General features: G+C 39.2%; 1 protein-coding gene across 5 annotated transcripts in view; it reads right to left on the reverse strand.

The window, feature by feature from the left end:
* MIA2 (MIA SH3 domain ER export factor 2) overlaps positions 1–11,313 on the reverse strand; it is a 34,888-nt gene extending 23,575 nt beyond the window's left edge. For 4 of the 5 annotated variants that reach the window (XM_063160335.1, XM_063160331.1, XM_063160334.1 and 1 more), the window contains exons 1-7: positions 11,023–11,313; positions 9,349–9,482; positions 7,990–8,076; positions 6,524–7,676; positions 4,564–4,779; positions 4,311–4,411; positions 1,213–1,344 (exon numbers count right to left, since the gene is read on the reverse strand). In XM_063160335.1, coding sequence (XP_063016405.1) covers positions 1,213–1,344; positions 4,311–4,411; positions 4,564–4,779; positions 6,524–7,676; positions 7,990–8,076; positions 9,349–9,482; positions 11,023–11,137 — 1,938 coding nt within the window. In that variant the 5' untranslated portion in view covers positions 11,138–11,313. The remainder of the gene's footprint in view (positions 1–1,212; positions 1,345–4,310; positions 4,412–4,563; positions 4,780–6,523; positions 7,677–7,989; positions 8,077–9,348; positions 9,483–11,022) is intronic. The other variant, XM_063160332.1, reaches the window with a different exon arrangement.
* Positions 11,314–17,005: the final 5,692 nt, after the last annotated feature.

A 17,005-nucleotide genomic window follows, 5' to 3' on the forward strand; every position in this document is an offset into this window, starting at 1 on the left:
CAGGGAAAGTATGGTAGGCAGCTTTTATTACTCAGATCTTTACTTACTCTCAAGAGAAGACAGGCATTACCTCAAAAATATAATCTGATTTGTGCATTGAAAGGTTTCAGTACTGCAACTCTCAAAGTCATCAGATTTAGTGCTCACAAAGAGCATGCAGTTAAATTGGTTCAGTGTTGCAATAAACAGAATCCAGGTGTCACTGTTCAAAGAGTTGTAAAATGCCCCCCTTGACAGGAAACCACATGGATTGCTTTTGCTTGAAAGACCTGAGCTGCTCTGGCTATGGCCAGGCTAGTCACAGAGATATCAATACACACAGCAATACATACACCCTAGGGAAGACATCTGTATCTTGTGAAAATAATTTAAGGGCTGACTTTGAAAGTTCAGTGTAAAAATTAAAAAGAGGAAGCTTTACTGCAGCAAGTTTCATTGCATTTCCTCTTACAACAGTCACTACATATTCAAACACTTATTATCTTGACAAAACAGACTTCTCTTGTAGAGAGACTCTAAATTCAATCACAATAGATTTAAAACTCTGAAGCATTTTCTATCTTGAACAGGAAGGATAACAACTTCAATGCAAACTATTAATGCACTCTACATATCTGCAAGTAACTTGAACACTTTCTGTGCTGGTTTTGTCTGGAATTAAGTTAATTTTCTTCGCAGTAGCTGGCATGGGACTGTATTTTGGACTTGTGCTGAAAAGCACTGAAAACACATGGATGTCTGAGATATTGCTGAGCAGTGTTCACACAGAGTCAAGACCTCTTCTGCTTCTCACCCACAAGGAGGCTGCAAGCTCACAAGAAGCTGGGAGGGGACACTTGACTGACCAGAGGGATAATCCACACCATGCTGACATCATGCTCAGCACATAAAGCTGAGGGGAAGGAGGAGGAAGAGGGGGTGTGTGGAGTGATGGAGTTTGTCTTCTAGAGTAACTGCTACATGTGATGGAGCCCTGCTTTCTTGGAGACAGCTGAACACCTGCCTGCCCAAGGGAAGCAGTGAATCAATTCTCTGTTTTGCTTTGTTGCATGCACTGCTTTTGCTTTTCCTATCAAACTGTCTTCATCTCAACCCACAAGTTTTCTAACTTTTAATCCTCTGATTCTCTCCCTCTTTCCAGCCTGACACAGGGAGCGAGAGAGTGGCTGTGTGGTGTTTATTTACTGTCTGGGGTCAGACCACAACACTTACTGATTGATAACTTCTGTACAGGAACAGCAGAATGGTCAAGGCTCCAACAATGCCAGCACAAATCACTATTTCCCACGGGAAACCATACAGATCAGGCCCGGGTCTCATATCTTCAGGCAGTGAAGCCACAGCCTGAAAAGTAAAGTGAAAAGCTTCAGCTAAAGGAAAAGAGGCTAATATTATCCACAGAAACAGACATTAAATGTTGACATTGTTTACTTCCAAGGCTTGTATATCTATTTTTTTCCAAAACTCTGCGAAAATGGTTAACAGAAGCATTTGATTTTTAAATGACAGATTTACCAGGTGAAGGAAAAAACTTCCAATAAGACATGAAAACCGGCAGATAAAGCTCTGAAACCTTTTCTTTCTGAGACTATCAATTATCACAAAATGATTTGGGTTAAAAGGGATCTAAAAGATCTAGTTTCAATCCCTCTGCCAGTGGCAAGAGCACTTCCCACTGGACCTACTTCCCCAAAACCCATGCAGCCTGCCCATGAACACTTCCAAGAGATGGGGCATCCACAGATTCTCTGGACACCTCGGTCCAGTGCCTCATCACCCCCACAGTAAAGAATTTCCTTCTCTTATCTAACCTAAACTCATCCTTTCCAGTTTAAAGCCATCTCCCCTTATCCTATCACTACGTGCCCTTGTAAAAAGTGCCTCTCCAGCCTTTTTGTTGGCCTCTTCAGGAATTTACTACGGAAAATTCTCCTTTGAGTTGTCTTACACATTTCACTGCTGTCAGAAACAACAACAGTAAGTACTTCTTAACTGTCTAGTAGAAAACTTGCTTGGTAGAAAAACCTGTTCAACCAACCTGATGCTAAAATAACACACTCAACACACCGGTGATTTAACACATTTTAAACACTTCGATACACTCGCGTTTCCTTTGTAAACGGATCTATTTGCTCAAAGATACGACGTGCTCCATGTGGCTCCAATTTACCACACGTGAGCCGTGCCTAAGGACCCTGCGCTGTGCACTTACGCCTTCATTTCGGTTTCTCCCCTGCCCGAGCCCCTCGGCAGCAGCGCTGCACAAGCCCCCGGCCCTCGCGGGGGCTGCACCGGACCCGCGTCACTCGGTCACTCACCCAGCGCAGCCCTTCCCAGGCCAGCCCGCAGTAGCGGCGGGCGCTGTCCCGCAGCCCCGGCCACAGCCCGGCCGTGCCAACGCCGGCCCCGGGCCCCCCGCGCCCGCCCGCCGCCATCTTCCCGCGGGCGGCGCGCGCCCCTTCCGGCCCGCCGCCTGACAACCGGCCCGTACCACCGCCCGCCCGCCGGGGGGGCGGGGAGGAACCACTGCTGCCGGGGGGAGCGGGGGGCGCGCCGCACAGGTGGCAGCCGCGGGGCCCGGCTCGGCTCCCGACCTCCGCCGGCAGACCCTCCCCGGGCACGGGGGCCGGAGGCACCGGCAGCTGCCCTCTGCGTGCGCCCACCGGCACGGACGTGGCCCCGCGGAACCTGCTCCTGTTCCTCCCTGAAGTTGCGCTCAGAGAAACTCACCTCCCGAGCGGCGCTGGCCGCCTCCATGCCCGCCCGTGGCACGGCAGTAAAGCTCCCCGGGCAGGCCCGGCTCCCGGCAGGCCGCCCGTCGCGCGTGTCCCGGCCAGGGCGGCGGGGCCGGCGGTGCCGGTGGGGCGGGCAGGGCCGGGCCGGGCCGCAGGTGGGTCCCGGGAGCGCAGGGCTGGGCGGGCCCGAGTGCTGCCGCGTGCCTGTGCTAAAAATGACCCTGGCGGGCTGCTGGTAGCAGGTGTAAGGGGAGACGCAAGGCCACATAGCAAAGGATTCTCCTTCGTCTCATTCACTAGGATTAACGCTAATTTGATTTGGGGTTTGCTTTTTAACTACTTAAACAAACAAAAACCCCAAAACAAAAAACCACCACCACCACCAAACAAACAAAAAACAAACACAAAAACCCTAACAACAACAAACAAACAAAAAAAAAACCACAAAAAAATCCCCAAACACAAACAAACCCCCCCCCCCCGCCGTGTGATAGCGACTTTTACAACGCAAGGTGAGTGACTGGACTGCAAAGCACCTAAGGGACCAGGATAGGTGGATGGTGAAAGTGCCTTTTTTAGCTTTTTTATCTGGATCAAACAGTACAAGAACGAGTTTGGCGGTAGCAGTGAACTGTCAGTGAGTTGCAGTCAGTCCCGAGGGACAAAGGCCCTGCGTTTTCCTCATCCTAAACTACAAATTAACCGTAATCTATATACATACACTGGAAATCAGAAATAAATTTATGTGGTTCTTAAACTTCAATTACCCTATCTAAACAAAGTTCAACCAAAGCACCACAGTGAAGTTTACAAATGGCACTGCACCAGCCACCACTCTCTTATTTAGAGCAGACGTGCAGGAACCTTTTCCTCAAGGTGCTCGGGCAGCGTTGTTTCTTGTGCAGTCGTGCCCCTTAAGGTTCACCTTCACTCTGCACTACGTTTCGATGTTTTAGACACCCCCATAGCAATAATCACCCCATTTCTATTTTATATATATATATTTTGCATAGAAACGTGTTGCAGTGTGATGCCATTTCCTGTTTAACCTATTGACAGAAGACATGGTTAACAGAAATGTATCTTTAATGCAATTACGAATGTGGGTAGGATTTGTGAATCAAGGCTTTGAAAATACACTTTAAAAACAAGGGAACTTGTCTGGTTATTTTATTCTTCATAAGCCAAATTTTTTAAGTCTAAGCAAATTTAATGAGTACTGTTCTGAGAACTAGAGGGAGCTATTAGTTTCATTAAAAACAAAAAAGAAACAAAACCAAACAAAAAATTAAAAACACCACTCAGGTGTTTCCTGCCTGTTAAAAAAGCCCACAAAACAAAACCCGAAATCCTCACACCCTAAATTCATCAGATTGTGCACTGCAAAGGGGCAGATGATGAGCAGCTGACCTAACACTGTGCTCTGTCTCATTTGGCATCAGATAACCCTGGAAGCAGGGAATTGCAGAGGGTTTATTTAAAAGGATTTTTTTTTAGGAGTTTCACTGCAGAACATTATTTGTGGCTGGCTTAAATTTGCACTAATTGATGTTATAACCTGGAAAGAATTCTTACCGTTTGGATGATAATCACCACTGCTGATGATGCAGATTTTATTGTTTCTCTGAACTCAAGAGTATTCAAGCATTCAAATATCTGATGTATCCAGCCTCCTTCTGGTTGGATCATAAGGAATAAAATAAGAGGTTTTACATTGCTATTGTCAACTTCATATAATTCCAACTGGATTAATTGATTTTTGTTTTGTTTTTTTTTTTTTTAAGATTGCAAATTTATTTTCCTCAAAATCACAGAACTTAGCACTTACCATTACTTGGAACATAGTTCTGGATGGCATCAGAGAAAGACATTTTGACATCAGCCTCAGAGTCAGATGCTGAACTGTCCATTTTTGTTTCAGAATTTACTGAAGCAATGGCTGTTGCTTTTGAATCTTGATCACTGTCATGTTCACTGTCTTCAGCTACATACATTTCGTGCTCCTTCTCTGGTGTTTCTTCTAGTAGCTTTCTTCTGCCTACTCCTGCACATAATTGTGAAGGGAAATCATGGTTACCTTTAGAAGATTCAACTTATTCTTATAAGATATTAACTTTTACAGAGATTTTATTTTTTTTGTTTTTATTTTCCTCAAAGCCCAACACTAGAGTAAATGGGCTACAGATGTATGACTTGAGAAACACTATACAAATAATGGTCTCAGGATTTGAAGGATAGAGCTTTAAGCAAAACTTACATTGTAGTAAAGTAAGTAAAAAATAAGTGCTCAGGAAAAAATACGTTTGGTTTTGATAGTTTGTAGATTCCCTGGTCAGGATTAATAAGTCTCTTTTTTATATCCAAATACAAGTGGGGTAAGCTTTAGAGCGAGAACAGTTGAAAATACCATGGAGGATTAAAGATTAACAAATTCCAAGATATCAAGCTTCCCTGCAAAATACAAGAAACCACAGGCATGTTCATGTAGAAGTATGACTGAAGGCACCTGGCTGCCTCAGTTTTAGTAACTTGGAATAAATGCCTGAAGCAAATAAAATATTGCTTGCAAAAAAACCCACACCATGCTTACCCACAAAGAAAAAAGTTACGGATTGTTAAAGTTAGTCATATGCTTCAAGACAGTACTGGCCAAAGATACACATCTGAAGTAGTCCAGTAGTTCAAGAGCAGTAATTTGCTCTGAACCTGTTACCATTATATTAACTCAACTTATGTTATCAGATCCTTGAAATATCACAGATCAGTCCATAACTGATATGAGTTAGGCTCACTACCTCTTCATTTTAAATCACCAGAAGGAGACAGTGTTCCATCTGTTGTGGTTTTATTTTTGCCAACAAAGGATATTTTGTTCTTGCTAAATCACTGTTAGTGAAACATTACTCTAGTAACTTGAGCTGCAGTTTGGGCAGCACACTTAATTGTTATAGCAGACAAAAGCTCTGGCAGCTCTAGAAGAACATTCCTTTTTTTCTGTATATTTTTCCTGCTCAGTGTCCAAATTGTGTCCCTTTTGTGCAGACACAATGACCTGTGCCCTCCACACAGCATTATCTTTAGTTGAGTAAGCTGTGATTTCACTGTGAATCTTTTCAAATTGCTGGTGCTGCTGCAGCAGCTTGCTTCCATCACAGAGATACTCTAAGAGTTGTTTAACAAATTGTTTTAATTTAAATAAAATTGTTGAAATGTAATTAATGGGGTTGGTAAATCTATTTATCATACAGTATATGCCTTTATGATTTCTGATGATGTTCATCATTAAAAATGTCCTGACTGAAATATTTGATGTATTCATAAAAACTCTGTCAGACACTTTTATTGTGTGGTTTGTGAATTTCATCTTTTACAGTACTATCCATTTTGAAATGGCTTTTGGATGCTGAATTTTTTGTACACCATAACCTTTGACTAGTTTGGGTGTTTTCAGACTAAGACTTGGTTCACTGTCACATGAGGTCTTCTTGATGCCCAGATGATTATTTGTAGTTCTTGGCAATTCTCCATAATGCTGTACTTGCCCTTCTTTGGTTGTTGAACTCAGAAATTTCAGTATGTCCTCAAAATGATTAAAAGAGAAGCTATGGCTTTGTTCTTCAGATATTTCAGGCTTTTCTCCTGTATTTTTTATGTCTGAGGGATCACAATTTGGAGGGGCTCATGAGAACTAGACAATTGATTTGATGCAATTGATTCATGTTCCTGTTGATTATCATGTGTGCCCATATTATAATTAATAAATCTATTATAGATATTTGTATACCAACCTGATTGGCCACGTCTGCTTTCTGACTCCTGATTTTTCTTTTCAGCTCCACTATTTCTCAGCAGTTGGCTTTCTGATACCAAGTCTTCTTCTGAACTGTGAAGTTCATTTGGCTTCTCTTTGTCATGTGTTAGTGTATCAAAAGATGATTCTCTGCTGTTTGAGGTGTTTTTGGTGTCATTAAGAGTATGTGCACATGCTGGTACCTCCCCAGGATTTGGTCTGTTACTGTTTGAATCTTTTATTTCTTGTGCATAATTCTCATCTCCTTCATCTGTCACCGCATTAAGTGTTTCCTTTGATTCTTTGCCCATATGTAATTCTTTCTGGTCTAAAGTCTGCTCTTCCTCATTCTTATTTGCTTGATCCATTGTTTCTCTGCTTCTCTGGTCCTCTGTAGCAATTGTAGCTTCCTCAGCATGGCCAAAATTAAGAACATCACTTAAACCCAAATTAAACCAATTTGATTTGGATTCTTGGCTTCCACTCGTTTCTTCTTGAGGCAATACCTCGGCGGCTGTGGTTCCCTGTTCAGTACTAGAATGCTCGGGCACACCAGAGACATCATGGGTTTGTGGATCATTCTTTTCTGATGCCAAATCAACATCTTCCTTCTTTTCACCAAAATACAGAAAGCTTGTCAGTCCACCTTCAAACCAACCAGATGCAGGGGGTTCTTGTTCCTCCTTATCATTTGACTCCTGTAAATCTGTAAAGCTGTAATTTTCAGCTACTACCTCTGTTTCTCTGCCTTGAGAATTACTTGCTTCTGAAGATTCAGTAACAGCTTTTAAGGGCTCTTCATCATTTTCACTTTCTGTGGTGAACCATCCTGAAATCCAACTAGACTGAGTTTGAACAGGTTCTACTGGGAGACTGTTTTGCATTTGTGGCTCTTCAGTATCATCTTTTGTAACCAACTTTTTGTTTATAGACTCCTCAATGCGAGATTCCTCTGAGTCATTTTCAGAAACTGATTCAGTTCTTTCTTCCTTTTGTATGGGGTCTTTTGTATATTTTAAGAGTTTGTTTTCATGCAGCTTTGATTCTGCATCAGACAATGAATATTCACTTTCTTTTTTGTGATCATGTAATGTGTTATCTTCACTTTCAAAATTGTACTTATCTTCATTAAGACAAAGGAAATCAGTTTCCTAAAAGAATAATATTAACTTTTAGAATGTTCTAATGTGTAATCCTACAGCAAAATATATCCTTGTTCTTTCTGTTATAACTTTACACAAAGAACTGTAATTAATCATATTATTCCTAAAGGTTATACATCTAGATCTAGATATGTTTATATCTGTAGAAGTTATTTTAGAGAACAATAAACAATCAACTGGAACAGTTATAAAACATATTTTGAATAATCTGAAATAATCCACCAACAGTTGAATTTCTAACTGGATATTAGATTTTCAATTGTTGTAAGCTACATTGGAAAATCTAGTAATGTTGATTTACCTTAGTGATCACTTCAACTTCTTCTCCAATTAAAACTTCTTCAACCTCCACAGCATCTCTTGGGAAATAGCCAAAATCCTTTCCTTTCTGTAAAAAAGTAAAACTAATAAGAGCATTTAAACTTCAGTGATACGTATATTAGGGACTCGTACATATGCTGGAAAAGTATGGATGAACAATAAACTTGTAGAACAGCCCCCTATCTCCTTAATTCTGTTTTGTCAAATAATTGGTTTATTTTTCCTTCATGGAAGTGTTCCCCTTGCCATTTTAGAAAGCAAAAGGAAGGATATTACTCCATGCTATTATATTCTATATTATTTTTATGAACATGTGTTTGTGCAGTACCAAAGCAGTAGCCTTAAAGCTGCTTCAGCTGAAGACAGTGGTGTGTGCACTGATGGTCACAGTCAGATCCTACTAAAATTGGCTGCAAATTTCCCATTGTCTCAAGTGGGAAAAATGTCATGCCTTAATAACTAATGACCCATATTGAGTTACAAGAAAAGTAGGATATGAAATTCAGATATGAGACTAGCTGCAGCTCAAGAGAAAATGACAAAGAAGATGGCAACACTACAGAAAATAAATTAGTGATAGGGCCCAGAAGAATCAAGTCCCTCTGGCCAAAAAACCACTGCTGTTTTTACATCAAACCATTGCATGTAGCCTTTAATGGAGGGATATATCTTGGAAAGCAAGGAATAGTGAGGTACCTGCAAAGATGCTCTTGGATGAAAAAGAAAGGAAGACAGAATGTCCCTGTTATACAATAGATATGACAGATTATTTACAGAAAAAAACCCTACCCAAAAATGTACCAATGTCTTGTAGTTTTAAAGCACTTACATGATTTCACTAGCAGTAAAACTTGATTTGGATCAATGCATCCATTCCTTCTTAAATGACTGTTCTAATTTCATTGACACTTGTTCCAAGTAATTAAATATGCATGATAACTTCTCTGGGAGCTTTCCTTAAGCACTGGATTGTGAAGTCAGGTCCCAGTCTGACCTGGGATGTCTTACCCACAGACCTATAGATAGGAACCTGACCTGATAGATCTGAGTGTTTTCAAGGAAACTAGATTAAATAATTACAGCCAGATGATAAGATGAAGGAAACAGAAAACTTGTATTTCGATCTTGACTTTTTTTCTCTATGAGTGATCTTTGCCAGGATTTGAATTTCTCTTTCTGTATAAAGATGGTAACAATGACCCAAAGACTGTATTCATCCATGGCTGGTTAATATTCCAAAAGAGATAGAAGATCTTTAGAAGCAAGCAGACTGTGGTTGTTATGCTATTACTATATCTAAAATATTTATGGGGCAAGTCTTTCAGATTGAATTACTTACACTTCCTGTCCACAGGTTTTCATTTTCCCTTGAAAGTTTGGAGTATACGATGATCTCCTCCCCTGTCTTGAAGTTAAGATACCGGCAGTCAGGCCCTAAGTAGTCGGTAGTGGCTTGAACTCGGCTCATTGCCTCTGGAATAATGGAAAGAAATAAACAAATACAGCATCCATTTTATCTGAAGTCACTTTACTGAAGAAATCGGATATATATCTAATACTGATGAATTGCAGTAGCAAACATTTTTATGTATGTGTTTTGTTATAATATTAATCCATTTATATCATTGTGTGGAAATCACTAATGCAAAAAGCAGCCCTGTCTTGTTTTCTTTCCCATGTACTGCAGACATCAAGGGGAAAAGCTCTTGTCCTATATGGACATTTCTAAGAGCTTGTTTAGCCAAGGTTTCAATGCTTAAATAGAAAGAATGTATGCAGGATTAGCAATTACTAATCTACTAAAGTAATTAAATTAACATTAAAATTTATTTAGGCTAAACAGCTAAAAAGTATTTCCCAGGCATATTTATAACTTTATAGTTCAGAAATTCTAATTTAGATCTAGTAATTATTTTAGGGATTTTGTCCTCTTTTTTGAATACATTTATCTTATGATGAAAATACATAAATTTTAGGAATATAAACCTTAAACATGTTGTTAAAACTGAAGTTTCCAGTTCAGTTTGAATTATTTTGTTTTCTTTGTCTCCACCCCAGTCTCCCCACAGAAACCACTCAGTAGTAATGTGCTCTGGTCAGTTTGGAGGCCCTTTCACATGCTCTTCCGCAAAGATAGAGGAACATCCTTCTGAACATCCAAAACCTACTGAAGTTGGTACTGAAGTTGGCTCCCATAAGAAAATGGAAATCCATTATGAGAGGAAATCTAAGGTCTCTCCAACTTCAGGGGAAATGGAAGATGGAAAAGACATTGAAAATACAACACCTAAGTCTGCTAAACAAATGGAAACAGGTTAGAAACAGCTTCAACTATGATTATGACAGGTTTCACAATGGTAATCAGTGGTTAGTAAACAGGACATTTGTCCACTTGTGATTCAGTGGCTCTGCCTCCTGCAGAGTTATTTACTCTTTGAACACCACAATAAATAGTTACAGCACTTACTTCATGTAAAAGAATAAACAATAAGTAAAGAGTAAATATTAACTGTGTTTTGTAAAGAGTGTTTTGTAAGAAGGATTACAAAAGAAATCCCAAACCAGTTTGCCAGTAGAAAAAAAACTCAAGAGTTCTGCAGAATGGGCTATGAATGTACTATATAGACATGAGAAAGTCTTCTTTCTCAGTTTATAACCCACCATTTTAATTTTATTTATATTTTGTTTCTTTTATTTTGTACCTGTTAAGAATTAGTTAAAAATACTTTAAAGCTGTTTTATACTGCTCATTTTGGGGACACCTGAGGAAAACGAGCTACACAAAAATATTTTTACTGAACTTTGATATGTATAACCTTACACAACAAACCAGCAAGTCTTTTTTTTTCTCTTTTTATTTTAAAATTTCAAGCTTATTGCTCTTAAACGTAACCACAAACATTTGCTATGGCTACTCATTTTTAGTCTGTTTCATTGCTAATTTCAAATTATGATTCCCAACAGCTGCATATACACCACAGACTCCCTTTGAAAAAAACAAATTTTTACTTACTCTCACATTCCGGATCACCACACTTCTTCCATTTTGAAAGTACCTTTGTACTCTGCACACTTGCTGAAAATGAAATTACTAACAACAGAATTCTCTGATCCAAGATCCTTGACATTTTAGATTAAATCCAGAATGCACTGAAACTGTGGAAACTGCATTGATGGGCAGTTAGCAAGAATATTTTACATTTTCCTTAGTCTAACAAAGCATTGCAAGTAAACTTTCAATCCTGTTTTCCTTCTCTGATCTGCTTAAACAGAAGTACACTATGCTAACCTACTAACAATCTGCAGAGTCAGGTGTCCTGATTATACACATGCATTAATAATTAACTATGTTCTGATAGCTTGGCTGATGTTTTGAATACAAAGAAAGTAGTTCTGGTAAAATCAAAATTTAGCCTCTATCAGAAAGATTCTTCTGTACTGAGTTTGTACAAGGTTGTGCCAGGGGAAATTCAACAGGAGTTGTATTAGGATTATTTCTGGATTATGAATGCATTTTTAATGTACCTCTTTCATGTGATTTTAAGATGGTGTAGTGTGATGACCAAGAAGCCTGGCAAGGTCTAAGATAGCCTACTATCTACAGCCTACCCCACATTCCTTCTACTTTATCTTTGCAGATGGATTTCTGCTTAGCTGACATCAAGAAAGGATGAGTGGGCTGGAAGAGGCCCTGTGGAGATAGGATGGACCTGTTTTGGCTCTGAAGAACTGAACAGAAAAGAACAAAATCATATGACTGGAACTTTGAAGGACACCATGGCCAAAATCTGCCTCAGTAAGGGTTTAAATATTTAAATATTAAAGCACACACCCTGAGTATGCTAATAAGATTATTGAAGTACATGCTACCACATACATGACTATACTGCTCAGTCCTCTATCTAGATTGTGCTACATGTAAAGAAGGAGGAGGAGAATAAGATGGGGCTGTATGTAAGCTGGGTAGAATTTTCATGTACTTAGTGAAAGACCCAAAAAGATCTTGGAGTCACTTACTCTTGCTGACTTGGTAAGATCTTGGTGCGTTACTCTCTCCTCTTCACAAGCAGAAATGCTGGCTTGGTAAGATTCTGCATAGGATTATTGTCATTAGCCAGGCTAACACAATATTATTGTTATTGTTACAGCTCTGTCACATCTAGTGCTGTTTATCAACAGCAATTCCAAGTCTGTGCTTTTGTTGTTTCAGTAAACCAAACTCTGTGTGCTGTGTGTGAATCTGGGACAGTGAAGGTTCTTACTGAGCACAGCTTGACCTGTAGTTTTGGATTGGTAAATGGTAAATTTGTGAATCTGGGCTTGTGAAAGTTCTTATTGAACACAACCAGACCTATAGTGCCAAATTGATGATGATTATAAATCAGGCCCAGCCACATTCAGACCCTCTGATCTCTAAGGTCCAGCTGGAATGCAGAGGTCATTATTTTCTGTCAATCTCTATATCCTTAACACGATAGATGAACTATCAATTTTATGCTTATATTGATTTGCATTAATACTAACCTAGCTACTGACAGTCTTCTAGATTTTTGTTTGCTTGTTTCTATAATGAACTAATTTTTTTATGTTCATTGATATATTTTAGATAATTTATAGGTGGTCATTGGGAACTTGGAACAGCAATGTTTTCCACATATTCTTTTGGAGCTTTCTCATGCACTACATCTAAGGACAATCCATCCTTTAGCACAGGGAATGCTCACTTGGCTCCAAAGTCTTAAAGGTGCCTGGCAGTTTTCAGGCTTATAAAACAAGTAGAAAATCCATATGCTATCTCTGCATCATATATCACAGAGCAATACAGCAAAGCTAAGCAAATGACAAGCCCTGCTTTTTAAAGAATAGCCTGTTTCATAGCAACCTGTTGTCCAATATGTAGTTATAAATATTTTTTCTCAAATTTGTTTTACTTTAAAGTAGTAATTATGCTGGGAGAAGTACAATAGTTATACAGGCATGAAGTTTTGCTATAAATGAAAACCTGCAGAGAATCAGAATACCAGGTTGGGAGGAGGCCTAAGGTTTATCTGGTCCAACTTTTCTTGGTAACAGCATGGTCTAAACAAGATGGTCTACGTGAATCTTAGAAGTGTCAAAACATTTGGGTATCCACCATTTTATGGGGAGATTGTTCCCATGGCCAATTGCTCTCACTGTGAAATATTTTCCTCTTCTGTCTAATCAGAATCTCCCCTGAATTTTGTACTCATTATCTTTTACATGTGACTACTTGTAAAAAGAAAGTCTCCACCTTCTTTGTTTGTATCAGAAGAAGGTTTTGCTTCAAAGGCTGCATGTAATTGTCCCAGACTTCTTTGGTGAGCTAAACAAAGTATCTTATTAACCTATAAAACAACTTCATTTTTCCTTTCCCACTGTCCTGCATGAGGGAGCCTCTTCTTCCTGCCTTATTGATAGCACCCCAAGAATCTGCATTACTTCCCAACCTGATCTTTGCAGTCATTATGGTTCCTAGTAAGCCTGCCCCTCCTTCAGTCCTGAGTATGACTCATGAGGTCACTGTATTCTTTTCCACAAACCTAAGCTGTATCCTACTTGCAGCATAGTTTCCTTCTGCTCCACAGCTCAAACCTGCCAGACACTGGTGCTTAGCCTCATCTACAGAGCCAGCAAAAAAGGGCACAAAGTGAGCCAGGGTCACCTTAACCAGCAGTGGCCTGCAAACAGAAACTTCACAGAAATGACATGTCCCCCACTTGCAATCTAACACTTTGGCCCTTCCTTTGCCACATGAGCTGATAGTCAGGCAGCCTATCCTATGACCTGTCACACCAGCTGTCTCTGTTAGGTAATCCACCACAGAGCACCAAGGAACACACTGCAGATCAGCACCCCTGTCACTCCTGACTAGCCTTATTGCTGCCCCCTTTTTTTTCATTCCCAAGTCTCTGCAAAAAAGATTGGTGAGAAAGAATATACAAGTAATTTATATTGAAAGGACTTTCTATGTGCTTAGTGTTATACAAATTAAATAAAGAATAAAAAAAGGAAAAAAAGGACATTTTAATCAAACTGGTCAGAAGTCTTTCATAGTGTTGCACACCAGCCATAGAACATGGGACAAAACGCAACAATGGACCTAGAAGGGTTAAAAGTCCCTTTTCAAGCCTGGCAACATGGAGCCCATTCACCCAAAAATAGAAAAGTGTGGTATTCTGACATCTAAATTTACATACTTAAGTAGGTTTGTGGGGGAGAACAATCAGACCCACACCTTGAGGCCTGCACAATATTACTGTATTTGTGAAAATACCTCTGAAAATGGCACTGACTTCAGTTTCATATAGATGCTAAACTTAATCCAAATGTTTATGTGGAGGTAAAAATCTCAGCTAATCAGTTAAAATTGCATTTGAAATTTTCAAGTTATTCTGGGCACTGCTCATTGTGTTGCTTAGTCTCTATAAGCATTCTTCAAGGCTTAAGCACTGACAAACCCTGCTTGATCTCTGTTCTATCTTATTTGTTCCTCTAGCAACTTCACTTGTAAATCTTTTGGGTGCAAATCCTATACATAGCATAGGCTATCAAGCATGACTTCTAATCACCTTTGAACTGAAGTCAAAGATTCATGGAGTTTATTATAGCTAGATTCCAAAGGACAAAGTTGAAAGCTTTATAGCAGATCGAGTGAGACTTCAGTTAATTTCTGTTGGAGAACTGAAGCAATGAATATGAGTACTATTGCACATGCAAAAACAAAAAACAATAATGAAAAATATCTATTTCCAATATCTTTCATTAGAACTGAACTATTTTTATTTGCAATGACACCTTAGTAACTGTAACTACTGAAGTAGAAAGGCAGACATCTCTTAAGGCATACTAGAATTCAAAGAAGAATCAGAATTAATGGAGTAATTGAAATAATCTGAGGAGTATGGCACACTGGGTGGCTCATTTAAGACATGGCTTTGTAGAAGTGAAGATGTTACATTTCCTAGACTATTCAGTATCTGCATTGATAATAAAGACTAAAGCATGTCAGAAGTTGGTAGAAGTTATCCTAATATCTATTTCATACTAAACAGAATATACAGCTGTGGCTATACTGTTTTGGTAGCACCAAAGGGCTCCACAAAGGATGCAGTTTCAGAGTGTAGAATATTGCATAATATGTGGAAGATTATAGTCCATAGGTAAAGCACGTTTAACAATATAGTTCTCTTGACTTTGGATATTTGAATGAAAATACAAATTGACTTTTACGTTTAAAATGCCATGTCAGCAAAATTTTGTTTCTTTCAGCAAGTATCTTTTAAGAAATAAGTAAGAGGAAGTAATACTAATTCACTCTTCCAGTTAGACAAATCTAAGAGGTAACAGTCATTCATCATCCAGACACAAACCAACTTTTTCAACCAGAATAACAAGTAGCAAGAAAAAGCCACTGTTACTTCTCTGTTACAAAGACAGTTACAAACATGACAACTGACAGTGAGTTTCAAAAAAATCATGGAAGTTGCGACTTTTATTATGTTGAATCTTGAGAACACATTTCCAAGCTTTGAACACCTCACATTTTGCCATATAAGAGAATATGGTCATGTAATAAAAACTGCCTGAACCAGAGAAAAAACCCCCAAGACTGAACATCATCCATAACACAGATCTCTATACAATACTAATGTACCACTGCTGCAGCATTTGATCCCATCATAAATACACATATTCTCAGAGAAATTCTTCTTTGACCAGGCAACTCATTTTGAAAATCCTTGACATACATTAAATGAGTATGATTACCCTGTTGTACCACAGTAATTGCTATAAAATCAGCAGCTGAACGTGAATCTTATATCTGGGGCCTAATCACAAGACCCTTGCTTTCCCGAGAATCAAAGATGTTCCAGAAATCTATTTGTAAATTTACTGGTTTTGAAATTAATTTTGTTGGAGGGGGGTTGTTCAGTTCTCTAACACCTACTGTCTGCAGAAAAATTATGTTCAGGTTTCCTTTGAATAAAATATAAAGAAGGTGTTCCAAACACAAAGACATCACTCCAAGGAACAGAAATTTGAAGAAGTATGCCTTTTATTCAAAGTCATGTTTCAGCTTATATTCAATGAACAATCTGTGTAACATCTACTCTGACAAGCACTCCAAGTGGAGCACTGTGGAAAAACACATTATTGGAGAATTCCAGCTTATCCGTGCATCAGGACTGAAGAAAAACCCAGCAAATTATAGTACAGAGTCAGTGCATAGTGCAGAGGTTCTAAAACAACCAAACCACCAACTGCCTTCTTAAACTATACTGAAAGCTACAAGGGAGCACATGATGGAAACACTTCAAAAGATAGGTATTACCGCGCCTGAGTGGGTCGCAGCTGGTGAGAGACGGTGAATCTTGTATCTTGATCAGAAGGCTGATTTATTAAGATATTATATATAATACATTATGACTATACTAATAGAATATAGAGAGAGGTTTGCAGAGCAGCTAGGCCAGCTAAGCTAAGAATAGAAAGAAAGAATCTACAACAAAGTTGTGTTCAAGGACTCAGTCCCCTAGCTTGCACTGGTGATTGGCTCTTAATTATAAACATAGAAAATGAGCCAATCAAGGTGTCTCTGTTGCATTCCACAGCATCTGATAATAATTGTTTACCTTCTCTTCGGAGGCCTCTGGCCTCCCGAAGACACAGAAATCCGAAAGAAAGGATTTCTGTGGAGAAATGTCTGCGACAGATAGGCATAGAGCATACATGGTATATTCCCTGCTCACATAAAGCATCTCTACCTCATTCTTAGAAAAGGGAAAAACTACTGTTCCTTTGTCCACTTTGCTTGAGTGAAAAGTGAACAAGGCATTTTTCCTTTGATCTCCACTCACCATTGTGGGGGAGGGATAAGAAAATGTTTCAATCATTTCCTACCCCCATGCTATCTGCACTAAATACATAGAAAATACAAACTGTTCCATCAAATTATGTCTTAAAGTTGTCAGCTA

The sequence above is a fragment of the Melospiza melodia genome, chromosome 6 (genome assembly GCF_035770615.1).
Source record: "Melospiza melodia melodia isolate bMelMel2 chromosome 6, bMelMel2.pri, whole genome shotgun sequence".
Lineage (NCBI taxonomy): Eukaryota > Metazoa > Chordata > Aves > Passeriformes > Passerellidae > Melospiza > Melospiza melodia.